Genomic DNA, 24,856 nt, shown 5'->3' on the forward strand with positions numbered 1-24,856 from the left:
AATTTTAAAATAACTAAGACACATGGGGGCTCATTATTCTTCATGGGCCCCACCAAATTATGACATGTGGGGAGGTGCGTAGGGCCCACTAGAGGTCCCGTGGGTGGCATGCCCCACATAGTGCATCTCTTTCCTATTGTGTTGAGGCATGCAAGATGCCATTCCACTTGATTGAATTGAAATGTGAAATAAAATACTAATTGTCTTTTCAAAGAGGTATGTGTAAGATATTGAAGAAAATAAAAAGGAAGAATATTGAATTTTCTCTACACCAAATATTTGATGGGACTAGAGAAAAGAAGCTGAATGATAAAGTTCTAACACCTTCCATTAGATCATGATAGCTGATTTATGGATTGAAGGCTAAGATCTCTCACCTCACACGTCTCCCAAGATCAATAGTCTAAATCTAATCTCCACAAGGCTGGCTATCCCAAAAACCCTAACCCTAACCCTAATCATGAGTCTACATAATGTCTCATCTGGGGGTCCCATTCTCTACACCTAAAACTTACATCTCTCTCTCCCCCCTCTAAAAGCCCCATGCCACTCTCACTCTCTCATCTCTTTCAACTCTCTAGCCTCTCTATAAGACTTAGAAAAAATATTGAGAAAGAAAGAAAGAAAAAAAAGTGGGCCACACTCCATTCATAGAGCTTGGAGGGGCACGCCCCATACACATACTTTGAGCCCTAGTATTTGTTCCACATTGCTCTCTCCATTGAAGGTTTTTAGCGAAGGATTCCCACAGTAGTAAGATATGAGAAAGACCTTGATCTCGTGTGCTATCGGAGGCGGAGACCCTAGTGGGGTATCAAGTCCAATTGAGGTAATCTTTTGGAACTTTAATCTTTGTTTATGCAATTTGAGTTTCTTGTTCCCAAGTCAATGTTATGTAATCTTTATTCTTGAAATAAAAGAGTTGTATTAAGTGGCAGCAAGTGAGAATCCATTTTGTGTTTCTTCCTTATTTATTTTGAGTTTATTTTGTATTATTTGGACTCTATAAGTGTCCTAGCAGGTAGAGAAAAAGAAAATTTTAAACTACATATAACGTGCTCCTTCACCCTGTCCAACTTTCACAGAAGGGATCCAAGCCTTTGTCTGAATCTAAGTGTCTCAAAGATTCAAGGCCCAAACCCATCTATCAATAGCTCTGAAACAGGAAGAGATCTATTGGTACTAGAGGTCTAAAGCCAACTAGCTTAAACACGAAGATAGAAAACTACATCCTTTTTTTACAAATCTGCAGCCTCCAGAAGAAGGAACAATGCCAAAACCCAAATCTCAATTGGCATGAGGATCCTTAACAATCCTCAACATGTCAACAGGATCATCATTTGTTCCTTTCAAAATATTTTCTCATATCCTCAAGGCCCAAAACCTAAGATGGCCGACATCTCCTTCAATACTCTATCATAGCTTTTTTAGCTGCCTCCTTAGAGTATACCTTCCTAGAGAGCAAAATAAAATAGGCCATATCATAATTTACCCAAGACAAGGCCCCGAGACCAGATAGATTCCCTATAATCATTTTAAACCATTCCTGGGACTTCTTAGCCTCGGATCTTTTGACCTTCTTTCATGAAATTTACTATATAGGATGACTTCACAAAGACTTGAATTCCACCTTCCTCGCTCTCATCCCTAAACTAGGAGATGGGGCAACGATGGGAGATATCTAACCAATTAGCCTTCTGAATTCATCCTACAAGATCCACAAAAAGTGCTAGCCACCAGACTTAAAGTCTTCAATAGGCAAGGTTATCTCCAAGTCTCAATCGGCTTTCATGGCAGACAGACAAATTCTGGCACACGAGGCTATCCAATCCAAACACCTCATTGTTGGAGGGTATTTTTTGACACTTATATCCCCGATACGAATAAGGAGAGAGCAATTTGTGACCTAGGTCCACAGGTACCAAAATACCTATGGACTACGGAAGCCTAGGTGAATAAGCCATGATCCAAAGTAAAATTTTCGACTGTCTCTGAATGGCCTCAGAATGCTAAAAAACGTGGCTAAGGGTCTCCTAAGAACACCTGCTAAGTTTCATCGCGATCGGTCGAGTTTAAAGCAGTGCATATGCAAAAAACGTTTCCGAAATTCGGCCTCTAGCACGTTGAAAATGGACCTTACAAACTATGACCCTATCACCGGAGCATCAAACGATCATGGGACCACCGCCATTGGATCCGGAACGTTCGAAAACCCCTAGGGACCAAGTTTCAGCTTGATCGGACGTTTTTGGACCAAGTTATGGCCAAATTACCCAAAACGGGTAGGTCACGCACTATTCCGGTGCACCCTCGTATCTTTGGACACTTAGGTTTTTGATTTCGGGCCCAACTTTGGACACTCGTATCTTTTTCGTCCTGGGTCGGAATGAGCCCAAATTTGAGAGCATGTTCGTCTCGTCGACCCGATCGATTTGATATATGGCATGCCCCCATGGCGCAGCACCAAGGCATGTGGGGAATTAGGAATTAGAAGGCTGACATAAAACAACTAGGCCATATTAGGCAAGTGGTGGTAGAGGTTTGCTACCAACAAATCCCAACTATGGAGAGAAGTCAAAGCACAGAAATATGATAAAAAAGAAGATGGTTGGATCCCAAAATACCCCCTCATAGATCTTCCAGAGCTTGGACCGTTATGGCTAAGTGTAGCCAAGGTTTAAGAGGTTCAATAGGATTCCTAGTTCACAATGGTGACAGAATCAAGTTTTGAAAACACCGACGGATGGGAGATGTCGACTTAGGGAGCAAATGGCCTCAGCTCCCGGCCATTGCGACTGCCTGCATAGAGGACTTAGTAGAATTAACGGCTGAAGAATTGCTCTGATGCCCTGCGTTTAGACAGCTTCTGACGGACCTGAAAGCAAAACACTTTAGCAATTGCTTCTCTTTCTGCTACCCATCTTTGGGTCTCTTGAAGGTAGGTATCAGCTAGTGTTGTCCTCTACCCCATTCCGCGTCTTCACGGTGAGTTCATTCTCCAACATTCTCCAGTAAGCCTCTTCTCAAGCTTTACTCTTCTGGTGCCGCACAAGATCCAAGCCTCTCATGAACCCCGAGCCCACGGAGGGGTGTTAAGCGATAACCAACTCAAAGGAGAGGCTTACACCTCCTAAGCCACTGCTGCATGTGCCTCCAAGAGGAAGAAAATATCAACCACATTTTCCTCTACTGTGAAATTGATAGGGGTCTATAGTCCTCCCTTCTTCTTAATCATTCGGACTCCATTGGATCACCCCATAGTTTATAAGGAAATTGTAGATGTCCCCTCCTTTCACGACACTCGATCACCTTCTGTGGTCTGCCTTGATACTCGTCTTGCTTGGGTGAGCCATGGAAGGAGAGGAATGCTAGGACCTTGCGACAACTGCCCCAAGCCATCTTTGAGTTTATTGCCGACACCATCTCACAGGCAAAGTGCATCCCACACCTCAAAAGTCTAAGTGCAGAGGACCTTAGAAGAAATCAGCACAACATAGTACAATTGGCCCCCAGACCTCTCAGACCAAGCCCCCTTTGAAACCCTCTGCCCCAAGGTAGCTTCATGCTAACTGTAGATGGGTGCTCTCTTGATAACCCAAGCCCCTCAGCGTACGAAGACAGTTTGGCCAACCCTGAGGGGGAAATCTTCTGCTTCTCTGGGTTCGTAGGAATAAATAGATTCCATTACAGCCAAATCCACTGCCATTCTTGAGGGTCTCAAGCAAGCCACTCCTTTTGTTGTTGGGGTGGGACCTCTAGTAGTGGAAGGGGACGCTAGGAATTTCATTACTTAGGCTGCTAGGCGGGGCCAACCTCCATGGAGACTTGCTTATGTTTTCAACCATATTTTTATGATTTGCAGGAACCTCCGGGGGACTTTTCGCAAAATCCTGAGAGCGGCCAACCATCGCACTGATCAGTTGGCTAAGGTAGGTGCTTGGGGTGGCTCAATGATAGGCCGGACGTCAATGGCCTTCCCTCCACCCCATGAAGTACTGTCGACCAACCCAGGGTGTCCAACTGCTCTCTCTACCTTTCCTCTTCTCTCTCTCTTCATCTTTGTCTTCCTTCCTCTACCTCCATTCCTCGCCCCCACTCTTCTAGGTTTATCTCTTGTAGTCTATGTTCTTAGGACTATCCTTGTCTATTCTTTTGGTAACCAAGCTCCCCTCGAGAGTGGCCCGCAGCCTACTTTTGTACAGAGTGGAGATTTTCGGTTTTCTTTCCTGCGCTGTGGTTTGCCATAAACTACCTTTCCTTCTTTCTCTCTACTCTCTTTTCTCTAATTTTATTTTTCTGCCCATGCTTTCCTAAGCACTCCTTTGTGAACCGCCAGCAAAGGCCGTGTGGGTTTTTGTAACTTTGTAATATAATAATACAATACAGTCAAATCTTCTCCAAAACAAAAACAAAAAATGGAGGCAAGAGACTGTAAGGGAAAAGGGGATGGAAAGGCGAAATTGCCTTCCTCGAAGTACGCACCGGAAAATCAAATGAAGAAAGCGATATCGAATTCTCCAAAAAGAAATCAATATCATTAATGGCCCAAGCTCTAGCAAAAGAAAATAACTAAAACTTAATTAAAAAAGAAATAAATTATACTTATGCTTACAAAATAATTTTCATAATAACGATGGCTTACCATTACCCAAATTAGAAGAGCAGTTCTTGCCCAAGATTGGAACCTTTTTTGAGGGCCCCACATGTATTACTTCTGCAACCTGAGCAGAGTTTGGTTTCATAAACTGATCATCCATGTCTTGAAAGGCCCCATAAAGGCTATCCCACATTCCAGATTTAATGGAAATCACCTGGAACACAAGCGTAGAAGACAGAGATATATTGTACATGTAAGCTAGTGATAAGAAGGTGCAAAGTCCCAATATGCCCCATATCTAATATCCTAATCCCACATTTCAACAACATGCAATTATAATGTTAAGCAGGAAGACTATCCACACAAAGAAGCTCCCTAGAACAAAAGGACATCTTAAATAATAGAAATCATGGTTCAACCATCCATCATCAAATTCGATATATTAGCCAGGGCCAAGCCCCTTGTGAGATGTTAAGGATAAGAACAGAAGGACAAATCTGGCAGTACAGTCCAATATAAGAATATTTTTAGAAACATATCAACCTATATATCATGGCACAGATAAGTCGCGATTCAATTTTTGAAAAGAAAAAGATTTAATATCCGTAACAAATGCCATTATACCGGTTCTTTTTAAAAATAATGCCAGATATATCCACCATAAATCCGTTATCTAAAAAAATTAAAAATGAGTAAAATATCACACAAACTTGTGCCCCCTTATTTACATCCATTATTTACTAATAATGCACATTATGTATTATTATTATATTTTCCACATTATGTATCCAATATATCTGGCAATGTCAATATATATCAGTTCAGACCCCTACCCCATATGGGTATCTGTACTGGTATTTGAAACTTGATTCAAACATATGAGGCTGCAATGAATTGAACCACAGAATCACAGATCCCACAACCAAAACCATAGTTGCCACTTGCCCAAAGAACAAATGCTGGGAACAATTTGAGAAAGGGGTTCTGAATACAAAATTCAAATAAGTCCTTGGTTGAAGAAAATGGAAAACGTGATGAAAAAGCTGCATGAGGAAAACAATGAGAAAGAAGTGGAGAAAAATATGAGAAGAACATCGCAAACATACCATCTAAAAGCACTTGGGAAATCACGAGAAGAGTATGAAAATAAAAAGAATTATAATTCAACAATGGGTAAATGCAGGGGGAAAATGTAGGAGAAACGAAAGCAGTGTATCCCCAACCAAACAAGGAAACAGAACAACGATAATTTCTAGAGCACGTTTAAGCAAACGGGCATGCTATTGAGAATCAAAAGCTCCCAGCAAGTATGGTCCAAGATAAAAGTACGAGGCCGCTACCACCATGCTTTCTTATAAAAACTCAGCAAGAAACAAAACCATTCACAAAAAAATGGAGTTAGAAAAACTACGAATCATTGCACGCAGGGAAGATAATCATGCAACTTACAGCGATGTTGAGTAAACCAAGAAAAGGGTTGGATGAAAAGATCTGCAATAACAACTTCATCAGCTTTTTAGAGTTCACCAAATCTTTATAGGAAAGCATCATCCTTTCGAAAACCTAGATATTCAAACAGCGATCGCCATGTTAATTTCATAATTGCAAGATACAAAAGGACAGAATGAGCCTGGTACAAATAAAAGGAGTTAATCAATACAAGCAAAAAAAACATTTGACAGTAAAAACCCTTATTATAAACATATAAAATGAAAAGCCATGCATGCTAATTATTAGCAAATCAAGGCAGTACAGCAAAAGAAGGGGTACAAAAGTTATTATGATACCACCTACATCTCATTTTACAATCAGAATCCAATATAACTAGTGAAATATGAAGCATTATGTCATTTAAAAAGTACAGAAAATAAGAGAACTAAACAAGATCCTGGACACAGAAAAAACATTCTTTAAAATTTAACCATTCACTGACAGAAGAGACAGAAAAGAACACATGGTGTCACACAAACAGACCACAGATTAAGTAATTATGAGAAGGAAAGCACACAAGCATGCAAAACTAGAGATAAGATAAATAGAGGGGTAGTGGAGGAGACTTAGAAGGTGAAAATTAAAACCTAATAATGATAAACAAAAAGAAGATCGTAACAGATCACAGTAATGGCTGGATCCAGTAATCTATATCAACAGAAAAACATCTGACTTGTCTCCATCCTATACGCCTCAAAACTAAAAATGCATGACGGCACACAACATTTCTGAAGAGTCACCTTTCAATATAATCAAATAGAGCAAGACCTTCCAAGACTTAAACATTTGACAAATGTTGCCCATGCTAACCCACCCATTGATTATGCTTCCAATAAATGCTCAATTAGTGAATGTACACGTGTATCTAGTCACCTCTGTAGCACTTACCCAAGAGCATTAATTTTAACAAATGCCCAATAAGCTACAGGTGCCCAACCAGAAACTTGTAAATAACATTAATAAACTCCTAAAAATAAGAGATTTTGCTAAATAGTCTCATATTTGATTAGACTGTATAGGGGTAGTACAGGGACCTATTATTTCGACATGTGATTCCCATCAAGGAATAAAATCAATATTAGCTCAAAAAAAAACAGATAGCCTGCCATGATTCTTTATTCAGCATTTTCATCATTGCTTTCTTTTGCGAAGAAGCCATTCTTAACCTTTCCGAATTTGATGAAATCTGAAAGCTCTAGTGGAATTATGACACATAAAAGAAGGGGAAAATGGGTCTGACCCATAAATACTACAATTTTTGCAGAACAAAGTTTCAAAAATGAAAGAAAAAAGAATAAAATGAGGAAGAAATAGAACTCTGGTGCATGTCAGACACAAATATCTCAAAAAGAATGTAACAGACCTCAGTTACAGAGTGCTCCTGACAAGTCTCCTTCCAAAAAGAAACGAACGCTTCAAGAGATTTTCTTGGAAGCTCAAAACTACATATTTCCACCTGAAATTTGCCTCTTGATGATCTATAGAAATGGGAAACAGTATCCACAGTGTGTTGATCTCTCTCTGTTTCTTTGGAATCTACATGTAGTGCTTCATATTGGGCATGTTTTGGATCACCAAAACCCTTCTCATTGTTCTCAGTCTTCAAACATTTCTGAGAAGAATCCAACATTGAAGCTTCTTTGTCCACTTTTCGCTTCCTCTTAGAAGATTTCTTACTTATGTTGCCACTTAAACCGTTAGCAGAAGATCCAGTTACATGTGTACTCGTTTCCATCCCAAGCCTTATCATCTCCTCTGCAGCTGAAGGGTAGGGGCACGTACTCAAAGGGACCCCACATGACTTCTCTTCCCTTTTCTTTTGGATTGAGTTGCCATTTGCTCTTTTTGAATTGTCATCACCTGTATCATCTTCTTCATCATGAACATCCTCTCCATCTGAACTTGATGAAATAAAACGGATGTGATTAGGCTTAGAATCTTTGCACCCAGAAAAAAATGACTTCATACGCTTTGACATAACATTGAACCGTTTGTCCAGTGAGTGCATCTGTGACTGTATTGCAGTATTATGTGGCACATCCTCTTTTCCTTGTTTAGCACGAATGTTGTAAGGTTGCTCCTTTGTTTGGACATTGGTCAGACGCGCAGTCTCCACAAGAATCTGAAGTGGAGCCTGCTCAAGACTCTTGGCTTCCCGAATATACTTGAGATGCATCCTTCAAAGGATTGAATCAATTAGCTAAATGTAAAATGGGGAAAAAAATGAAGGTAAAGACCACACACAAATTGACTAAAATCAATCCAGAACACCAATTTCTTAGAAGATGAGCTCAAATGATAGATATGTAGATACTAGCAGTGACAACAGAATCAATAAGAGAATGCATAAAATGTAGCATTATCAAAGAAAAATCACGAGTTTCACAAACCATCTCAGTAAGTAGTTCACAGCTCCTAAACCCATCCTTCTGAATCAATTCAGAATACCAATCTCTTAGAAGACGAGGGCAAAGGATAGATATGTAGATACTAGCAGTGACATCAGAATCAACAAGAGAATACATAAAATGTACCATTATTAAAGAAAAATCACGAGTTTCACAAACCATCTCAGTAAGTAGTTCAAATGCTCCAAAACCCATCCTTCTGAAATTTACAACATGTAGAGAGCTTAAAATCATCCAAACATAGCATTACACTCGTGAAGATAGGTTTCTGGAATAAGCACCAAATGCAGGATGAAAAAAACAATTAGCAACAAATAAACAATCGTGACAAATACCAGCTACCTAATGGCATCTATATTCCAGAAATTGAAACAGGAAAATCTCAAATCTACAATTAGCTATTTCACAAGCAAGTTCTCATTTTATATTCATATCATGTGGCTTACTCTTGCAGAACATGCACCCGATGCTCATAAATCTATTTAAAAACAAGTCACATCTATATTATACAACTTCAGCATTAGTCTTCTCTAAATCTATCCCAAAATTCAAAAGCATGCATCAACCCAAACAGAAACAAGGGGCCATTTTTACATGTTGATTATCTACATTAAGATTATCTCAGGATATAACAAGACAATGATTTCAAACTGTCCCATGCACATAAGATCAGGGACAATAATATACACACCCCAAACTCTCAATGCGTATGCATAGCTTTGCTGGATCTTTAAATGCTAACTTCCTTGCAAGGAATGCCAGAAAACCCTTGACCTGGATGTCATCATCCTTACAAATATTCATGAAATCAGATAGATGACTAATTATATCCTGAGATGTTATCTTGGGAAATTCCATTACATCAGAAGCAACTGAAAAATAATCTCGCACCAAAGGGTTCTGCAGTAGAGGTCCCAACGTAAGGTCTTCAAAGTTGTCAAGTCCTTCACTCTTGCATACCTCTGAATTCAATTCATATAAGGTGGTGATTCTCCTTACACCAACAAAACAATGTATAAAGGCATTCACCTGCAATCAGCAGAACATATGCTCATTAATCAACTAAAATAGCTCATAGTAACTAATTTGATTTGAGTAGTTCTGGAATATTAGACAAGGCATGAGAATTAAATTCATAATGCACTAACCAATAAAAGGATCAGATCTGTTACTGTAACCATTAATGTAGCCAGTGGCGCACAACCAAGCTAAAACCAGAAAATATGCAAGCATAGTCTCTGATCTAAAGAAACACAACAACCTATTGCATTACCATGTCAAGACAAGAAATAAATTGGGCTAGGTTCTGCGATGATTACGTTTTTAACTGTGCGGTAGCCGAGGTTCAAAACTTTTTTTTGGTTATGCTGCAGCCACCACTGATGCCGATGGCTTCCTGAAGGCATAATTTTTCACCTAGATGACCATTTCAAGTCATTCAAATAGTAAATTGAAGATATTTCAGAGATCATCAACTAGTATCTCTGCATTTTTCCTAATTTGGACATTTCATGCTACAAATCATGGATGAAATCCCGCGGAGAAAACTAGTGAAGAAAATTGGTTTAATTAAGGCTTTAGCTTTAATAAGGTATTTCTCTACATATTTCAAAATGTAAGTAGTTCTTGTTATGTTAAAGTGTTCGAAAGAGGGCCCTTACATATTTCATTTTGTAAAGGCATAGTTCCCAAAAATATAAGGAATCTAGTTGCTTAATTTTGGAACAATTTTGAAGTTTCTGAAATTTAGGAAAGTTATCAATAGCTTGATTCCGAGCTAAGTCAAATACAGGGAGATTCCAACCTCTATAAATGCTCATGTAGGACCAAATAAATCAAGACTAAGAAATAAATTTAGTTTTAAAGATCGATGTGAAACCATCTTTCAGGAGTCATCCCTTCATCTCTAAAGCGTAATTCCTTGACTCACCTGTGTGGTGTGACACCACAAACCCTAGAACTTGGATTTGTCTGAGGCCATCAAGAAACAAGGGCCCCTTCTTTGAATTGAAAGACCTAAAACCACAAACGGTTGGCCTACGTTGGACAGTCTCCTAAAAGCGAAAGTTTTGCTCCTGTCTTCCTTTCCCCCATCTTCATCCCTTCTCTCTAATCTCTCACTAAAACCCTCCACCCATTCAAACCCTACCATAAACTCTAGCCATACCTCTCCAAAGTCCAAACCTCTAGGTTAGGGGTAAGAATTTTCCAAATCGGGTCCAGATCCACCCATATCCAAATCCAGATCCGGATAGTATACATCGGATCCGGATCCGATTGGATCTTGAATATCTGGATCTGGATCCAAATTTAATTCCATATCCATTTTCCACCATCGATAATGGACGGTGCAGCATCATGTAGCCTAAATCATGTACCATACGCCACGGGTATGTCGCACGATGATGCAAAGGAATTTGCAAATTGACGCAGTATAAAATTTACCGGCAAACAACATCGATAAAAATAACCGTGTTTTAGAGATAAAAGTAAAAATCCAGAAGGGGTCACAAGAAGAAAAACAAAATGCGCGGATACAAGTATTCCGGCACGAGCCCATAAATACAAGAGAATAAATAACACCCACAAAGGGCCTCTCTTTCTACAAGAAAACACTTTCTTTATTTCATAAAATTCAATTCCCATTACATGGCGCGTGCCTCCTTTTATACATTTAAAACTTCATATCACGTAACTCTTAAAAGATAATCCCTAATATATCTCCCTACTAAAAACCAAAAATGATAACTAATCAAAATAAATCTATCTCTAGATTCTTTCCATATTCTCAAATCCAACTTCCTAAAAGATAATTACAACTCCCTACTTCATCCTTTCCACCTACATGACCCATTATTTTCCTTAGTTTTAACCTAACCCAAACTAATCCATATTTATCCCTTTCCTTTCTAAACAAAAGATAAATACCATTACCCCAAGCGATACCCTAATAAAACCATCAACCTATTCTATAGTACCCACATTTTTATAATAGCTCCTAAAAGATATATGTAAATGATTTTACCTAAAAGTAAATAAATCATATTTCTAAGATTAACAAAAATGAATATTTCCTATAATAGAAATGATTACCAACTCTCTCAAAAGAAGAAGATTTGGCCTTAAAAAAAAATACAGACTTAATTTTCCCAAGTAAAATGTACTTCCTAAAATTAGACTTCATCCGAGAGAGGAAATATGTAGGAAATCTTGGTGGCCTCCTTTTATAAAATCCTTTCACAGCCTCCCACCTTTCCGGCCAACCCCACCTCGGTAGTTTCGAAAGTGTGGTCTACTTTTGCTCCACCGAAGGTCCAAACATTCAACTGGCTAGCCTACTCCCACAAAGCCCTCACTACTGACCACCTCCAAAAGAGAGGGATTCCTATCCCCAACAGATGTGCTTTATGCAAAATAATGAGGAGTCAAACCCCCACCTTTTCTTACAATGCGACTTCTCCTCTGAACTTAGGGGGAAAATTTTGCAACTCTTTGGCATCGAATGGGTCACTCCACCTATGGTAAAAGCGCTCATCTACTATGAACTTCATACTCCATGGCCAAAGGCTGGCAGAGCCCTTTGGAAGGCTACCTTAGCGGCAACCCTGTGGACCATATGGGTGGAAAGAAACAACCGAATCTTCCAAGGTTCAAAATTACAAGCTTCAACTCTCCTGTACAAGGCAATCTCCATGGTAACCTTCTGGGCCTCGAACCACAAGGCCTACTCGGGTATACAAAGGACCCAGTTCCTCCCCAATGAAAAAATATTCTCCTGCACTGCCCATGACAACCACAAAAATCCAGCTTTTGGCAACCACCCCCCAGAAGGAACCATCAAGCTAAATTTTGATGGGTGTTCCTTAAGGAACCCTGGGCCGGCAGGGGCTGGAGGGGGTTTAGAGACCACCAAGGCAATGTTTTTCTTACTTTCTCAGAGCACCTTGGCTTCATGGAAGCACAAATTGCTGAAGCCTTGGCCCTCCTTCAAGTCCTGAAAAAGTTTAATCGCTCTTGGGGATTACACCTCATCATAGAAGAAGATTCAAAAAATGTTCTCTCATGGGCTAGTAGGGCTTCCCCTCGGCCATGGTATCTAAACCACTACATTTGATGAAATTGATCACCTTTGTAGAGATATGGATGTCTCTCGGCAGCATACATGGAGGATATTAAATGACTTCGCGAATCGCTTGGCGAAAGAGGGAGCAAATATGCAATTACAATATCAAGCTGGGGTCGTCTCCTTTTTTGCACAAGACCTTTGGCTCAACTCGTCTCCATAGCACATCACCTGGCTTTTCTAGGCCTCCTCATCTTTTGTATTTTTTGAAAGCTTCATGTAAAACATTTACATTGGGCGGTTTTATAAGCCCTTTTTGTATATGATACGCTGACTGTATTTTCCAATCCACCCCTTAGGGGATGAACTTGGCCTCTTCTCACTTGTACACTTCATATCCAGTAATACAATGTTAACCTTTTCTCAAAAAAATAAAAATAAAAACCCTACCCAATCTCTAAAAATAAAATTAAAAATTAGTAACATCCAAATTTTGATCTGCATCAAAAATAGAAAAGGGAGTCCAGTTTTGCTTTCTTGTCCGATGACTCCATTGCACTTGTCGCCGATGAAAGCGACTATGTCGTCAACAGATAAAATGGTTTTCTTCTCAGTGCAAATCTATACAATTTTTATAAGGAGAGAGAGTGAGTAATGCCTCGAGCCTACAATCATAGTCTGTTAAGAGGCGGATCCATCTAGTGCTCGGCATGGGCTTGATTGAATTAAGCTCAAGTATTCTGCAAGAGAGGGAGTTAAAGGCGCTTAGTTTAGTTGGAGGTTAATCCTTATTTGGGTTTTTGTGAATCACCCACCGATATTGAACTCCATCTTTCATAAATAAGGCCATGAAGAATAATAAGGGTTTTTTTGCCGCTCTGTTTGATAACGCTTGCGAAGCTTCTCGACCTTGTGTCAACATTATGTAGTGTCTTTGAAGGCGCAGAATAGCCACAACAAAGGCAGACGAGCTCTGCAACTTCTTCCCAATGCAAAGCTTTAAGTTGTCCTCTCTTGAGAGAGAACCATCTCTCTTGGTAAACGTCTATGAGAGCTAGGGTTTCTTCGTGGGTCCATGGACCAGAGGGTTTGCTAGGGCGAGCAAAGAGAGGGCTCGAGCTCTGGGTCTCCTTTGGGTAACAAGGAGGAGGAGGTGGGAGCCGTGAGAGCCATGGGTAGAGAAAGAAGAGGGAGATGAGGGTTAGGTAGAGAGAGAAGAGGGAGACAAGTGTTGGGTAGATGGAGACAGTGACGTCGGTTAAGAAGAGAGAGAAAGTGGGATCAGGGTTTGACAGAAGATATATGGAGAGAGAAAGTGGCGTCAATCAATTTTATATATCATATTCTATTATATATAAATTATAACTTATAGATACATATATAAATTATATCAGTTTCAAAAACCGTGTCAGATCCGGATCGGATCCACCAACACCTAGATCCGATCTGGATTTTAATTCGAATCTGAATTTTGGATCCAAATCTCGGATCTATACCCAGATCCGAATAGGATCTGAATTCTGGGTTTCGGATCCAGATCGGATGTATTCTCAGCCCTACTCTTGGTAAATAGCTCAATAGTTATCTTGACCATGTATCTACCTTCCGAAGCCCTTAAATCAAAGTCTAAACCCTAAACCTCCTTTGCAAGGTTGTTAATTTTCTGCAAAGCATTCCTAGCTTGAATCCCACAAATCATACCCTACTTATAGCCCTAATTATATCAAAAATGTCCCCTTAGAACTAACCCAAATCATATTTCTTTTAGATCCCATCATCCACTCCTACTCAGACCTCAAAACTTCCAAAACCCTGATGTCCTACCTTTGCAAGAACAGAAAGCCCTACAGAAGTCCTAAATACTAGGATAATAAAAAATTACAAATCATACACAACCCTTTATTTTTACGCCCACCAAATTTGCATAGGAGCCCAGGCCCCTTGGTCCAGCATCAACTATTCCCTAAAGAACAATATGAAGAGATTGAACAGCCAGGGGTGGAATGAGTCAGGTCAGGGGGATCTAAGTCAACCCCGAACCTGACCTAACCATTTATAAGTTGGACAGATCCGACCCACAGGGTCGAGTCAGTTCGGGTCTATAAATAAAAATATAAAAAAATATAGTATTTTCTTCATATTATATATTTAAGATTATTGGTTCTAGTGGAAAGCCTTAGAAAGGCAAGGGGAAGGCCCAAAAGAACATGGATGGAAGTATGTTAAGAAGTATGGTGACTTATGATCTAACTGAGGGTATGGCCCTTGATAGGGCAGACTGGCGGAACAAGCTTCGTGTAACCAACCCCAAATAATTGGGATAAAGCTCGGATAATGATGATATAATTAATATTACTAATATGTATTTATGTCAATATATACAGCCTCGGGGTCAACTATACCAGGTTGTGGTCAACTATACCGGACCCGACAAGATCTAAGATGGATGCAAACAATGTCGGGTCAATGTTGAATGAAACCAGACCCGACCAATCAGTCCAACATGTGGGTCCAAACCCAAACTCGGTCGGGTTCACCCGACCCAATTACCAACCCCTATGAACCGCAACAATGTTGGTCCTATTTTTACAAATATTAATTTTACACTAGTTCAGTACGAACCCCATGCTAAATTTTAGTCTTACCCAAGTAAATTGGGCAAGTGATGACTCGCCCAAGTTCTACTCAAGATGGAAAAAAGGGGCTAAAAAATGGGAAAATAAGTGGAAAATAATGAAAAGAAAAACCCAAAAACTAAGAAAGTCGTATAAAAAACCATAAAAATACAAAATCAAAAAAATTATATAAAGCATGGAATAGGAAAAAAAATGACGTTACTAGCTTGATAAATAAGAAAATTCTATATATATATATATATATCCACAATTTTGAAGCCGATCCCCCGATCTTCGCACTCGGTGATAATTGAGCCTCAAAACCTTGTCAAAGTTTCCTCACACCAGCCTAATCGAATCCCCAAAATGAATTTGAGTTTCGAGTTAGGATCTGGGAGACCCAAGCTCTTGAAAAATTGGGAGAGTAAAAAACCCAAATATGAAATTTGTCAAATCCTTAATTTTGTTTTGTGTTTTTTTTTGTGAAAATCAAACCTATAGTTGGATGATGACACAGTATTAGGTTTATGAATCAAGTTTCCTTGAAGATCAACCATCCATTGCAAAGAAATCACATATTTTTCAAAATCAATGAAAAAGCCAAATAGAATTTTTCAATCTCTCAAATCTATTAGTTCTGATGGTTTTCTCTCAAATTTAATGCTTCTAAGTAATAATCAGGCAAAAAAGTACTAGGGGCGAGAACTGTAGCAACTTGACCAAGTATACTCGCCCTAGTACTAAATATACTCCAGCGAGTCGTCCCATGTTTGTACAATACCGAACGATTAGTTATAGTAGTCATCCGAGCACCATATAAGGTACATACTAGTTTCCTGTTCTGGGCTCAGCAGCCTTCCGAGCCCTGAGTAACTCACCCAAGTCCGAGTCGACTTGCACAAGTTTTCAAAAACTGCTAAATTTAGACAACAAGATTCAGTTACCCATCAAGAACAAACAAAATTGCAGAACTTTTGTCCAGTTACCAAAAGCATTTTATGATGTAACATGAAAAGGCATAACCTATTCAAAAATACCATGGATCCCACAATTGGTTTCTCTTTTATTAGCTTGTAACATGGTGAAGAAGACAGATCAATTTTACACACCACAAACAATTAAAGACCCTCCAAGTTGCAACAAGGAACTCCAAATATGACCAGCAAATAAATACTATCTAAATCTCGTGTAACTTAGAAAACATACAATGCGGAGAAAATTAGGTTCCCTCAGGGTCTCTCAACTGTTTCTATAACAAAAATTTCTTATTAATAAACTATCCAAGGTCAGTAACACTATATTCAATTCATCACTCAAACTGGAAAAAAAATATCCTATCATAAGCACTTCGAAAGGACGCATTTCCATGTTATAAAGGCTTTAGCAAAGAATAAAAAAAAGTAAGCAATATATTCAGAACAGGTAATCAAGTTGCAGATCTCTAATTCTCTATGCATCCTAACAAAATTAAAGATATTTTGACAAGGCGAAGGAGAAGCTAGTGATCGTCAATTCGAGAGAGATTAGGCATAATGGAGACCTTAAATTTTTTTGCCAAAAGATATTTTACTCCCACGGGAGCAGAATGTCCATTAACTCCCTCGAGTAAAACCCCACTTAGAATCAATTTTAAGACCCCAAAATTCGCATACATTAACCCCAATAGAAACATTCATAATTGTACCATCTATGCAATTGAAAAAAGTAATGTCTCGATACTGAATCGAGACCATCCAATTTTTAGATGGTGAGATATAAGTGTTAAGAGAACTTAAATTTCAAAAAAAAAAAAAAAAAGGTAATAATCGTCTACTAATTTTGAAGTGGTTCCCAAAATTTCATATTGAAAAAATCCTCCCAAGTAGGTCTTTTGACGAAGGGAGTAGAAGTAAACCATGCTCCTAAGAGAGCATAGTATACCTGCTCAATTTTTCTATTTTGTAATTTAGAATCCTAAAGAAATAGATATATACAAATGAACAATCCACCAATATTTTTTTTTCTGGTTCTGGAATTCACTGAGCCATTTGTCCAAGTTTCGAGATTACACAAAGATTACATTGGTTCAATGTCCTAAAATGGCGTGGAAGTAAACTTACATTAGAACTCAGTTACATTGCTTTACAGAAGTTGTTGTGATCACCAATGATTCAAAATGCGGACGGCCCAGCGCCTAGGCGGCCGCCTAGGTGGTCCGAAAGGCCTGGGCGCATCGCCCACGCCTAGGCGGCCAATATGGGCGGTCGATCCTTGGGCGGCTGCCTAGGCGGTACGGAGCGCCCAGGGCCTGCGCCCCGCCCAGGGGCCGAAATTGATTTCGATAGGGGCAATTTTGGTCTTTTTTTTTGTTTTAAAGGGCCAAAAATTAGGGTTTTAGATTCATTTGAACCCTAAAACTTGTTGGAGACAATTTTAGAGAGAGAAAGCCCCCAAAAATCTAATTTTTGGTGAATTTTTTAGGATCGAAAGGTTTCTCAAAGTCAACAAACATCGATCAAAACATCACCCATTGATATTAGATTTACTTTTTGATGTTTTGCAAAGTTATTAGGGGCTTTTTAGAAGATTTTGAGTATTTAGAAGCATCTTTGAGGTGGAAGTTTGAAGATTGAGCAATCAAACTCAAAGTAAGTGATTTTTTTTTTATTGCTTTAGTAATTTGCATTATTTTTTAGATGTCTTCTTCAGGATCTAATAGGAATGAAAATCCTGGTTGGAAATATGGCTATAACCCAGATCCTAATGATAAAAATTGCATTAGATGCAAGTTTTGTGAAAATGATACAAAAGGGGGCATAAACCGGTTCAAGAAACATCTTGTCGGTACCAAGGGGGATGTTGCCCCACGTAAAAAGACTCGTAATGTTGTTAAAGATGAAATAAAGAATTTTTTGAACATGGTGAAAATGAAAAAAGATGGGAGATTTGCCTCTATAGCAGAGATTATGTCTGGGGTTCGGGTCAATTTTGATGTGATGATAGTGATGAGGAAATGAAGGGATGTCAAGAGGTTAAGCAATCCATTATTAAGGGAAAGGGGAAGGAAGTTGTAATTGCTTCTGATTCTGAGACTAAAGCCTCGGATTAGAGGCCCTATGTATAGTTTTTTACCTCGGCCTAACTTTGAGGTTGCAGGAGAGAAAACAAAAAAGAAAACCACCATTGAAAATATAATCAAGAAAGAAGAGAGAAAGAGCTACGTATTATCTTGCTACATGGTTTTATGAGGCGGGCATTCCTTTCAATACCGCTCGCTTAAGCAGCTTCTATGTTGTGATAGAGGCAGTTGTCCAATTTGGCCCTGAAATGAAATCCCCAACCCCATATGAGCTTTCATAGCCTTTTTTAAAAAAGGTAGAAGGCAATGAGTGCCATGAAGGAAGCTGTAGAACTTAAGAAGGATGCATGGGCTCAGTATGGGGTTTTTATTATGACTAATGCTTGGAGTGATAGGAAGAGAAGAAGTCAGATGAATTTGCTTGCAAATTGTCCTGCAAGGACTGTCTTTTTGAGGTCTATTGATGCCTCTGATCATATCCATGATGCCCATTACATATTTCAAGTGATAGAGAAGGGAATCAAGGAGGTTGGAGAGCATCTGGTTGTACAGGTTGTCACAGACAATGCTGCTCCAAATGTTGCTGCATCTAATTTGTTGCGCATAGCTTATCCTAGAATCTTTTGGACACCATGTGCAGCACATTGTATAGACCTCATGCTTGAGACTCTTGGCGGTTTAACCGATATATCAGGTGCAGTGAAGAAGGCCAAGTTAGTTGTAAATTTCATTTATAGCCACCATCTCACCCTCAGCATGATGTGTATCTTTACAAAGAAAAAAGAGATTGTGAGGCATAGGGTCACGAGGTTTGTGACCTGGTACTTATGCTTAGATAGCATACATTCGAGGAGAGTACAGTTGAGGCGAATGTTTATCTCAAATGAGTGGAGAGCATGCAAGTAGTCTAATGATCAGGTTGGGAAGAAGGTGAGAGATATTATACTTTCTAAGGCTTTTTTGAAAGGGGTGAAGGGCGCTCGTAAGGTATTTTTTCCTCTTGTCAAAGACTTTCGCATGGTTGATAGTGACAAATCTTCTATGGGCTACATATATGATGCTATGGAGAAATGCAAAAGAGAGATAGCCCAAAATTTCAATGATGAAGAAACCCGCTACAAGCTTATTTGGGAGATTATTGATGAGAAGTGGGATAGGCAGCTACATCGGTCATTGCATGCAGCTGGTTATTATTTGAACCCAACTTTATTTTATATTAACATGGATATACAAACAAATGACACAATTATGAATGGATTTAATGAGTGTGTAGAGGTGCTACTCCCTGATCCTGATATGCAGGATATTATATGCACGGATGAGCTGATATATTACAAGTGCTCACTAAAGTCTTTTGGAGGTCCAATGGTAATGAGGCAAAGGGCCAAAATTGATTCAGGTATTAATAATACTCCTAAGTTCATCAAGTTCAAGTAATCAAGTAATTGTATTATTTATTTATGATTTTATTCTATATCTTTACAGCCCATTGGTGGAGCCAACATGGGTTTAGTTCTCCAAATTTACAAAAGTTAGCCATTCGAATTATAAACCTAACCACTTCTTCATCCGGTTGTGAGTGCAATTGGAGTACTTTTGAAGGGGTAAGGCCATAAGGGTAATTTGTATAATTTTATAACTAATACATGCACCATAGATATTAGATTTTCATTAGTTTCATTTGATTTTGTTAGATTCATACACAGAAAAGAAACGGGCTTGAATCAAAGAGACTCAATGACTTAGTCTATGTCAAGTACCGTCGATTCTTGAAAGACAGGTTTGCTAAGAGAGACCCCATCAGATCAAAAAATATGGACCATGCTATGGAGTGGTTAGTTGATGATGATGAGGTCGAGGGGCATGAAGGATTGACATGGAACATGGTCATGGATGCTTCAACGACATCAGCTGACCCTCCTAGGGCTACTAGATCTTCTGCACAGAGAACAAGGATGGAGGAAGAGGAGGAAGAAGGGGGTGATTCAGAACAGACGGAGGAGGACAGGGATGACCAATATGTTGAGGAGGGTGACGACTCCGTCGACTCCGATGAATATGATGCCAATACAGCTGACCCAAGATTTTCTGATGATGAATGTTGATTGTTGAATAATTATTAAACTTTGAAGTTTGAACTTTGATTGAAGCATTGTGTATTGAACTATTAAAGATTCTTTTGAGTCTTCAAGTATTACTTTCATAGTTTCATAATTCAATTTTGTTTTCTTCCTCATGGTGGTGTACTCCAGTACTGGTGTGATACTATTTGATAACTTGGTTTGATAATTCAATTGGTTGTAAATTTGAAGTTTAATTGGATATGGAGTCTGAACCGACTTATGGATTATGGTTATGTTTATGAATTGTGCGTGCAATGCTAATATGTAATATAATTTAAATTATGTATTGCAACACATATAACTGATATTGACATAACTGCACTGCATGATATTTATTTGGATTCAACTGGGCCGCCAAGGTTCCGGGCGCTTGCCTAGGAGTTGGGCCTAACGCTTTTTGAAACACTGATGATCACATCAAAAAACATACATGTCATTCCCATTTCACTGTTCCTAGTTGCTTCTCGTTTTCTATTGCGTTTATTCTTCTTAAAAATACATTCCTCTAATGAGAATTTCCTCAGCGTAGTAGAGATCAAAACCTAAATTCAGTAAAACTAATAAAACATCAGTAAGTTCACACACCTTTCCTTCCATGAAAATGAGCTTCTGCAAAGTAGGAATTCGCTGCAAATTATGCCCCAAATCACTCAATGATTCAACTCCACATGAAAAAAGCACAGGCTTGATGACTTTCCATGCCAAAACACCCGTACCAGAAGCCAGCAAGTCTCTGTGAACCTTTTGAGCCACTATCTCCAACCCTTGAACAACTCCTTCGCTGAGACCATGGCTTCCAATCCGAGAATGAGGTGAAATTTGAGAAAGAGCAGGTACAATGTTTGCAGGCTGGAAGAAGCTAGAGTTGGGGTTAGGGTTTGGAGCTCCATGATTGGAGGGAATCACAGATGGATTGTAAAAAATTCCTGGTCTTAAAAAGTCAGGACTAGTCGGAGGTACGAAGTTGGGGAGAAAATGTGGATTGTTCAGAGTTGCAGGTGCCAATAAATTAGGGTTAGGGTTTGAGAAGAAGAAATTGGCGGTCGCGTTAGAAACTGAAAATAAATTAGGGTTTGAGTTTCGACGAGGACGAACTTCCTGGTTGTCGGCGCCATGCTTTTTGTTCTTCCCCATGGATGTGATCGTTGAAGAAGAAGCCCGCCTGTTTGCGAGGCTTTCGAGTTTCAAAAGAGGGAGCGAAAACCAAAAACCCTAGACAAAACCTAGACCATACATACGCCGTGTACGATGTGGAGAAGGACAACCGACTGTCCAAAGTCGGTTTATGGGGAGGAGATGAGGCCAGCCGATGCTTTGCTGACGGAGAGCAGAAGGGAGTTTCATCGTTGCCGTCTATTGATCTAAATGGACGATGAGCACCTTGTCTGCGACTCCACACCATGCTGACCATGTGTATAGTGATAAGTCATGAGCATCATGTATGAGGTACCCAGTTTCTTTGCGGCCAACCCTAGAAATGGGGGCGTCTTTATAAATCTGAGATAGTTTTTAAGACTTAATGTTTAAATATATATAATCTCTAGCATGCACATCATGAACATAATAAATAAATAATTTAAAAATAACAATTTTAGTAAGAAACCATTTCGACCTGTTAATTTTTATTGTTTTTAGATGGAACAATTTTCCATTAACTTTTACATATAAAATCCAATCTAGAATTAAATTTTCGAATCCTAAAATTTAGGGATATAGCATTCTTCAATCCATGGACTATTCTTAATAAAAGATATTGGGGAGTGATTTTATGAAATGGTTTTCTAGTAATATAATAAAATAATCTTTAAAAGTCATGTTATGCTCATTTATTTGACCCAAATTTTTAAACACACTCTTTTCATTCTAATATAAAATCACAAAAAAATATATATATCTAAAAAATATTTTTTAGCCTAATTAATACAGGTTGTTTATTTTAGTATATGCTTAGATCTATGCCTTGGATGGATGGGTTTCCTTTCCATAACTTTTAGATAGTTTTTTAAACAATGTTAAAAAATAAAAAATTGATTATGAATCCATAAAGGCATAGATCTTAAAATTAACCAAATAGATGGTCTAGATTCATGGTTGGAGGAGACCTATTTTGACCATAATATAGGGTGCGAATTGAAATTTATTTTTTTGGATTTTTTGTTGGGATGAAGAGAGTGTGTCTACAAATTTGAGGTCATACAATGGCCCCAAACATGGTTTTCTAGAAGTACAATTTTATTATATTATAATAACATGGTGAGTAAAGGGGCTTGGTTATGTTTGGAAGTAGCCAACATAAAACTTTGCCAAAACATATCATGAATCATAAACCTATAAAATTTGTTTACCTTAATAGAGTAGAATGGCGGACCACCCTAATTAGTTGGAAAAAGGCTTTGATGATGATAACAATGATACGGTGATATCAGAACATTCCCCAAAGATATTTCATATCTTACTTTATGTATAGTTAAGCAAAGACCTTCCGATTTTTTAAGCATGAGATTTAAGTATTAGAAACTCAAAATTAAAATTCATTATTTTGAAAAAATTAAATTTATGTGGTTCTAAAAATTTGAGATATATATATATATATATATCTCCCGAGTGGGTTATGATCGAGGGGCAGGATATGGAACATGCTCCTAAAGCATAGCATATATACTCCACTTTCAAATTGTGTAACATAATCTATGAATTGCCCCAGCCGTCCCTCACCTGGCACTAACGAGAACACACTGGCATTCATATGAGGAAAGATTACATTTTCAGCTCAATTCGTGATTTGATCCGGCCGCTAAGGCACCATACACATGATCATGATAGGAATTTGCTTGACATGTGCTACAAGAACATGGTTACTAAGCGTTAGAAGTATCACTATCATTATGTGAGCCTTATGTGATCAATTTGAGATACACTAAATGAACCATGTTGATTTGATGAGAGAGAAAGAATAGAAGATGCATGAGATTGGGCAGACATCATCACGTTGTCATTATAGTGACAAACATGGAATAATCCTCACACCCTTTTAGAGAGAAGAATGAGATGGTGGTAGGAGAAGAATGAAATGGTGGTAGGATCAAACGTTTTGCAGATCAGTGGTAGGTCCCCTCTACCTTTGGTTAGGTTGGAGAAATCTAAGTAGGAGCAGCGCAACATCGAGTCGAAGTTGTTTGTGACAGGTTCCTTTTCTCCTCTTATTTTTGGTTTTTTTAGTTTATCTGATTGGGCTAAGAGGGGATGGAATCTTTCATATTCTCTTGATATGAAGGTCATTGGCATGAATAAAGTGGTATTCAAACAGAGAGCTAAGGATGAAGCACAGAGAGTGCTCACACATCGTTTATATCGTATCCGTGGTAGCCTCCTATCATTGGATTTCTAGAAGTCTAGGGATCATAGTTCCTTTGTTCAAAAGGAGATTATGTGGGTACGTCTTTGAGGTATTTCTTTGTTTGCGTGGAGCTTAGAGATTATTAAAAAGATTGTGAGTTCTCTTGGTTGCTATCTAGACCTTGACTGGGATTCCTTTTTAAATCCAGTTTGTTTTGAGGTTCAGGTTAAAATATCCAAGGCCATGAGCATGGCTTTACCTGACCAACTTTGCCTCAATATTTGTGAAGATTCCTTCATCATTGAAGTATTGTGTGAGTCTGTGGCTAAGAATGCAGGTCCACAGATGGTGCAGCTGGAGGATGTCCATGACAAGGCTTCTCGTCGGCTGAAAAGTTCTTATCCTCCAGTGCCGGCTAGTAGAAATTTGAAAAGGGTCAACCACCATATTGGTTTTCGACATGATTGTATGAGGTTCAATTTTCAAAGTTTCGTAACTCCCAGAATTTCAAAAATTTGGAAACCTGTGGGTAGGTTTCCAAAGTTTACACAGGGACTTTCTCACCTTATTCGTAGCCCCCGGAAAGTGAAGTATGATATTTTGGATAGCCCCCCAACCTTGGAAAGTCCCAACCTGGATTTACATATTGGAGTTTTAAAGAGTGGAAAGTGCATGACGGAAGAAGTGCCTAAAGAATGGATCTTAGATGATAGCCTTTTGGCACAGTGTGGTCGTCTCCTGCCTCTTGAGGGTCTATCAAGTGTTTTTGAAGGAAATAGGATGGCTTTGGTGGCGAGTGGGGGAAATGCACGCAGTACGAGTTCGGAGGCACGTGGTACGAGTGCGTACGGTCGGGATTGTGATCAGTGCGCCTTTGAGCCCAGTTTGACCGTATATGTGGCGGCTTACTCTTGAGTTACATTGGATAGAGAGTTTCTTTCTCTCCCTAAAAAGACTCATGCTTGTAAGTCGTTCCTCTCTTCTCTGGCTGCTACTATCCACTTCTTTCTGGTGCATTGGAAAGGGCTAGGCCAAGTGTGGTGCTTCGCCTTGGTGTTCACTATTCTCCTTCGCAAGATGTATCCATTACCTTATCGGGCCAAGAAAGCTAGTCGTAGCCGGTTTGATCCTTTGCTCATTGACCCCCTTGCAATTGTGGTGGTT

At 39.0% G+C, this 24,856-nt stretch overlaps 1 protein-coding gene across 6 annotated transcripts in view; it reads right to left on the reverse strand.

The window, feature by feature from the left end:
* NOV (Histidine kinase-, DNA gyrase B-, and HSP90-like ATPase family protein) overlaps nt 1–21,853 on the reverse strand; it is a 64,943-nt gene extending 43,090 nt beyond the window's left edge. Inside the window, exons 1-6 of one of the 6 annotated variants that reach the window (XM_020673356.2) lie at nt 20,941–21,853; nt 9,388–9,525; nt 9,188–9,285; nt 7,452–8,265; nt 6,047–6,160; nt 4,643–4,811 (exon numbers count right to left, since the gene is read on the reverse strand). In XM_020673356.2, the coding sequence (XP_020529015.1) occupies nt 4,643–4,811; nt 6,047–6,160; nt 7,452–8,265; nt 9,188–9,285; nt 9,388–9,525; nt 20,941–21,489 (1,882 nt within the window). In that variant the 5' untranslated portion in view covers nt 21,490–21,853. Of the gene's footprint in view, nt 1–4,642; nt 4,812–6,046; nt 6,228–7,451; nt 8,266–9,187; nt 9,526–20,940 lie in introns of those variants that run through there. The other 5 variants (XM_020673355.2, XM_020673354.2, XM_088860928.1 and 2 more) reach the window with 5 other exon arrangements.
* Nucleotides 21,854–24,856: the final 3,003 nt, after the last annotated feature.

The sequence above is a fragment of the Amborella trichopoda genome, chromosome 3 (genome assembly GCF_054954075.1).
Source record: "Amborella trichopoda isolate Santa Cruz 75 chromosome 3, AtrichopodaSantaCruz75HAP2 v2.0, whole genome shotgun sequence".
In the NCBI taxonomy this organism is placed as follows: domain Eukaryota; kingdom Viridiplantae; phylum Streptophyta; class Magnoliopsida; order Amborellales; family Amborellaceae; genus Amborella; species Amborella trichopoda.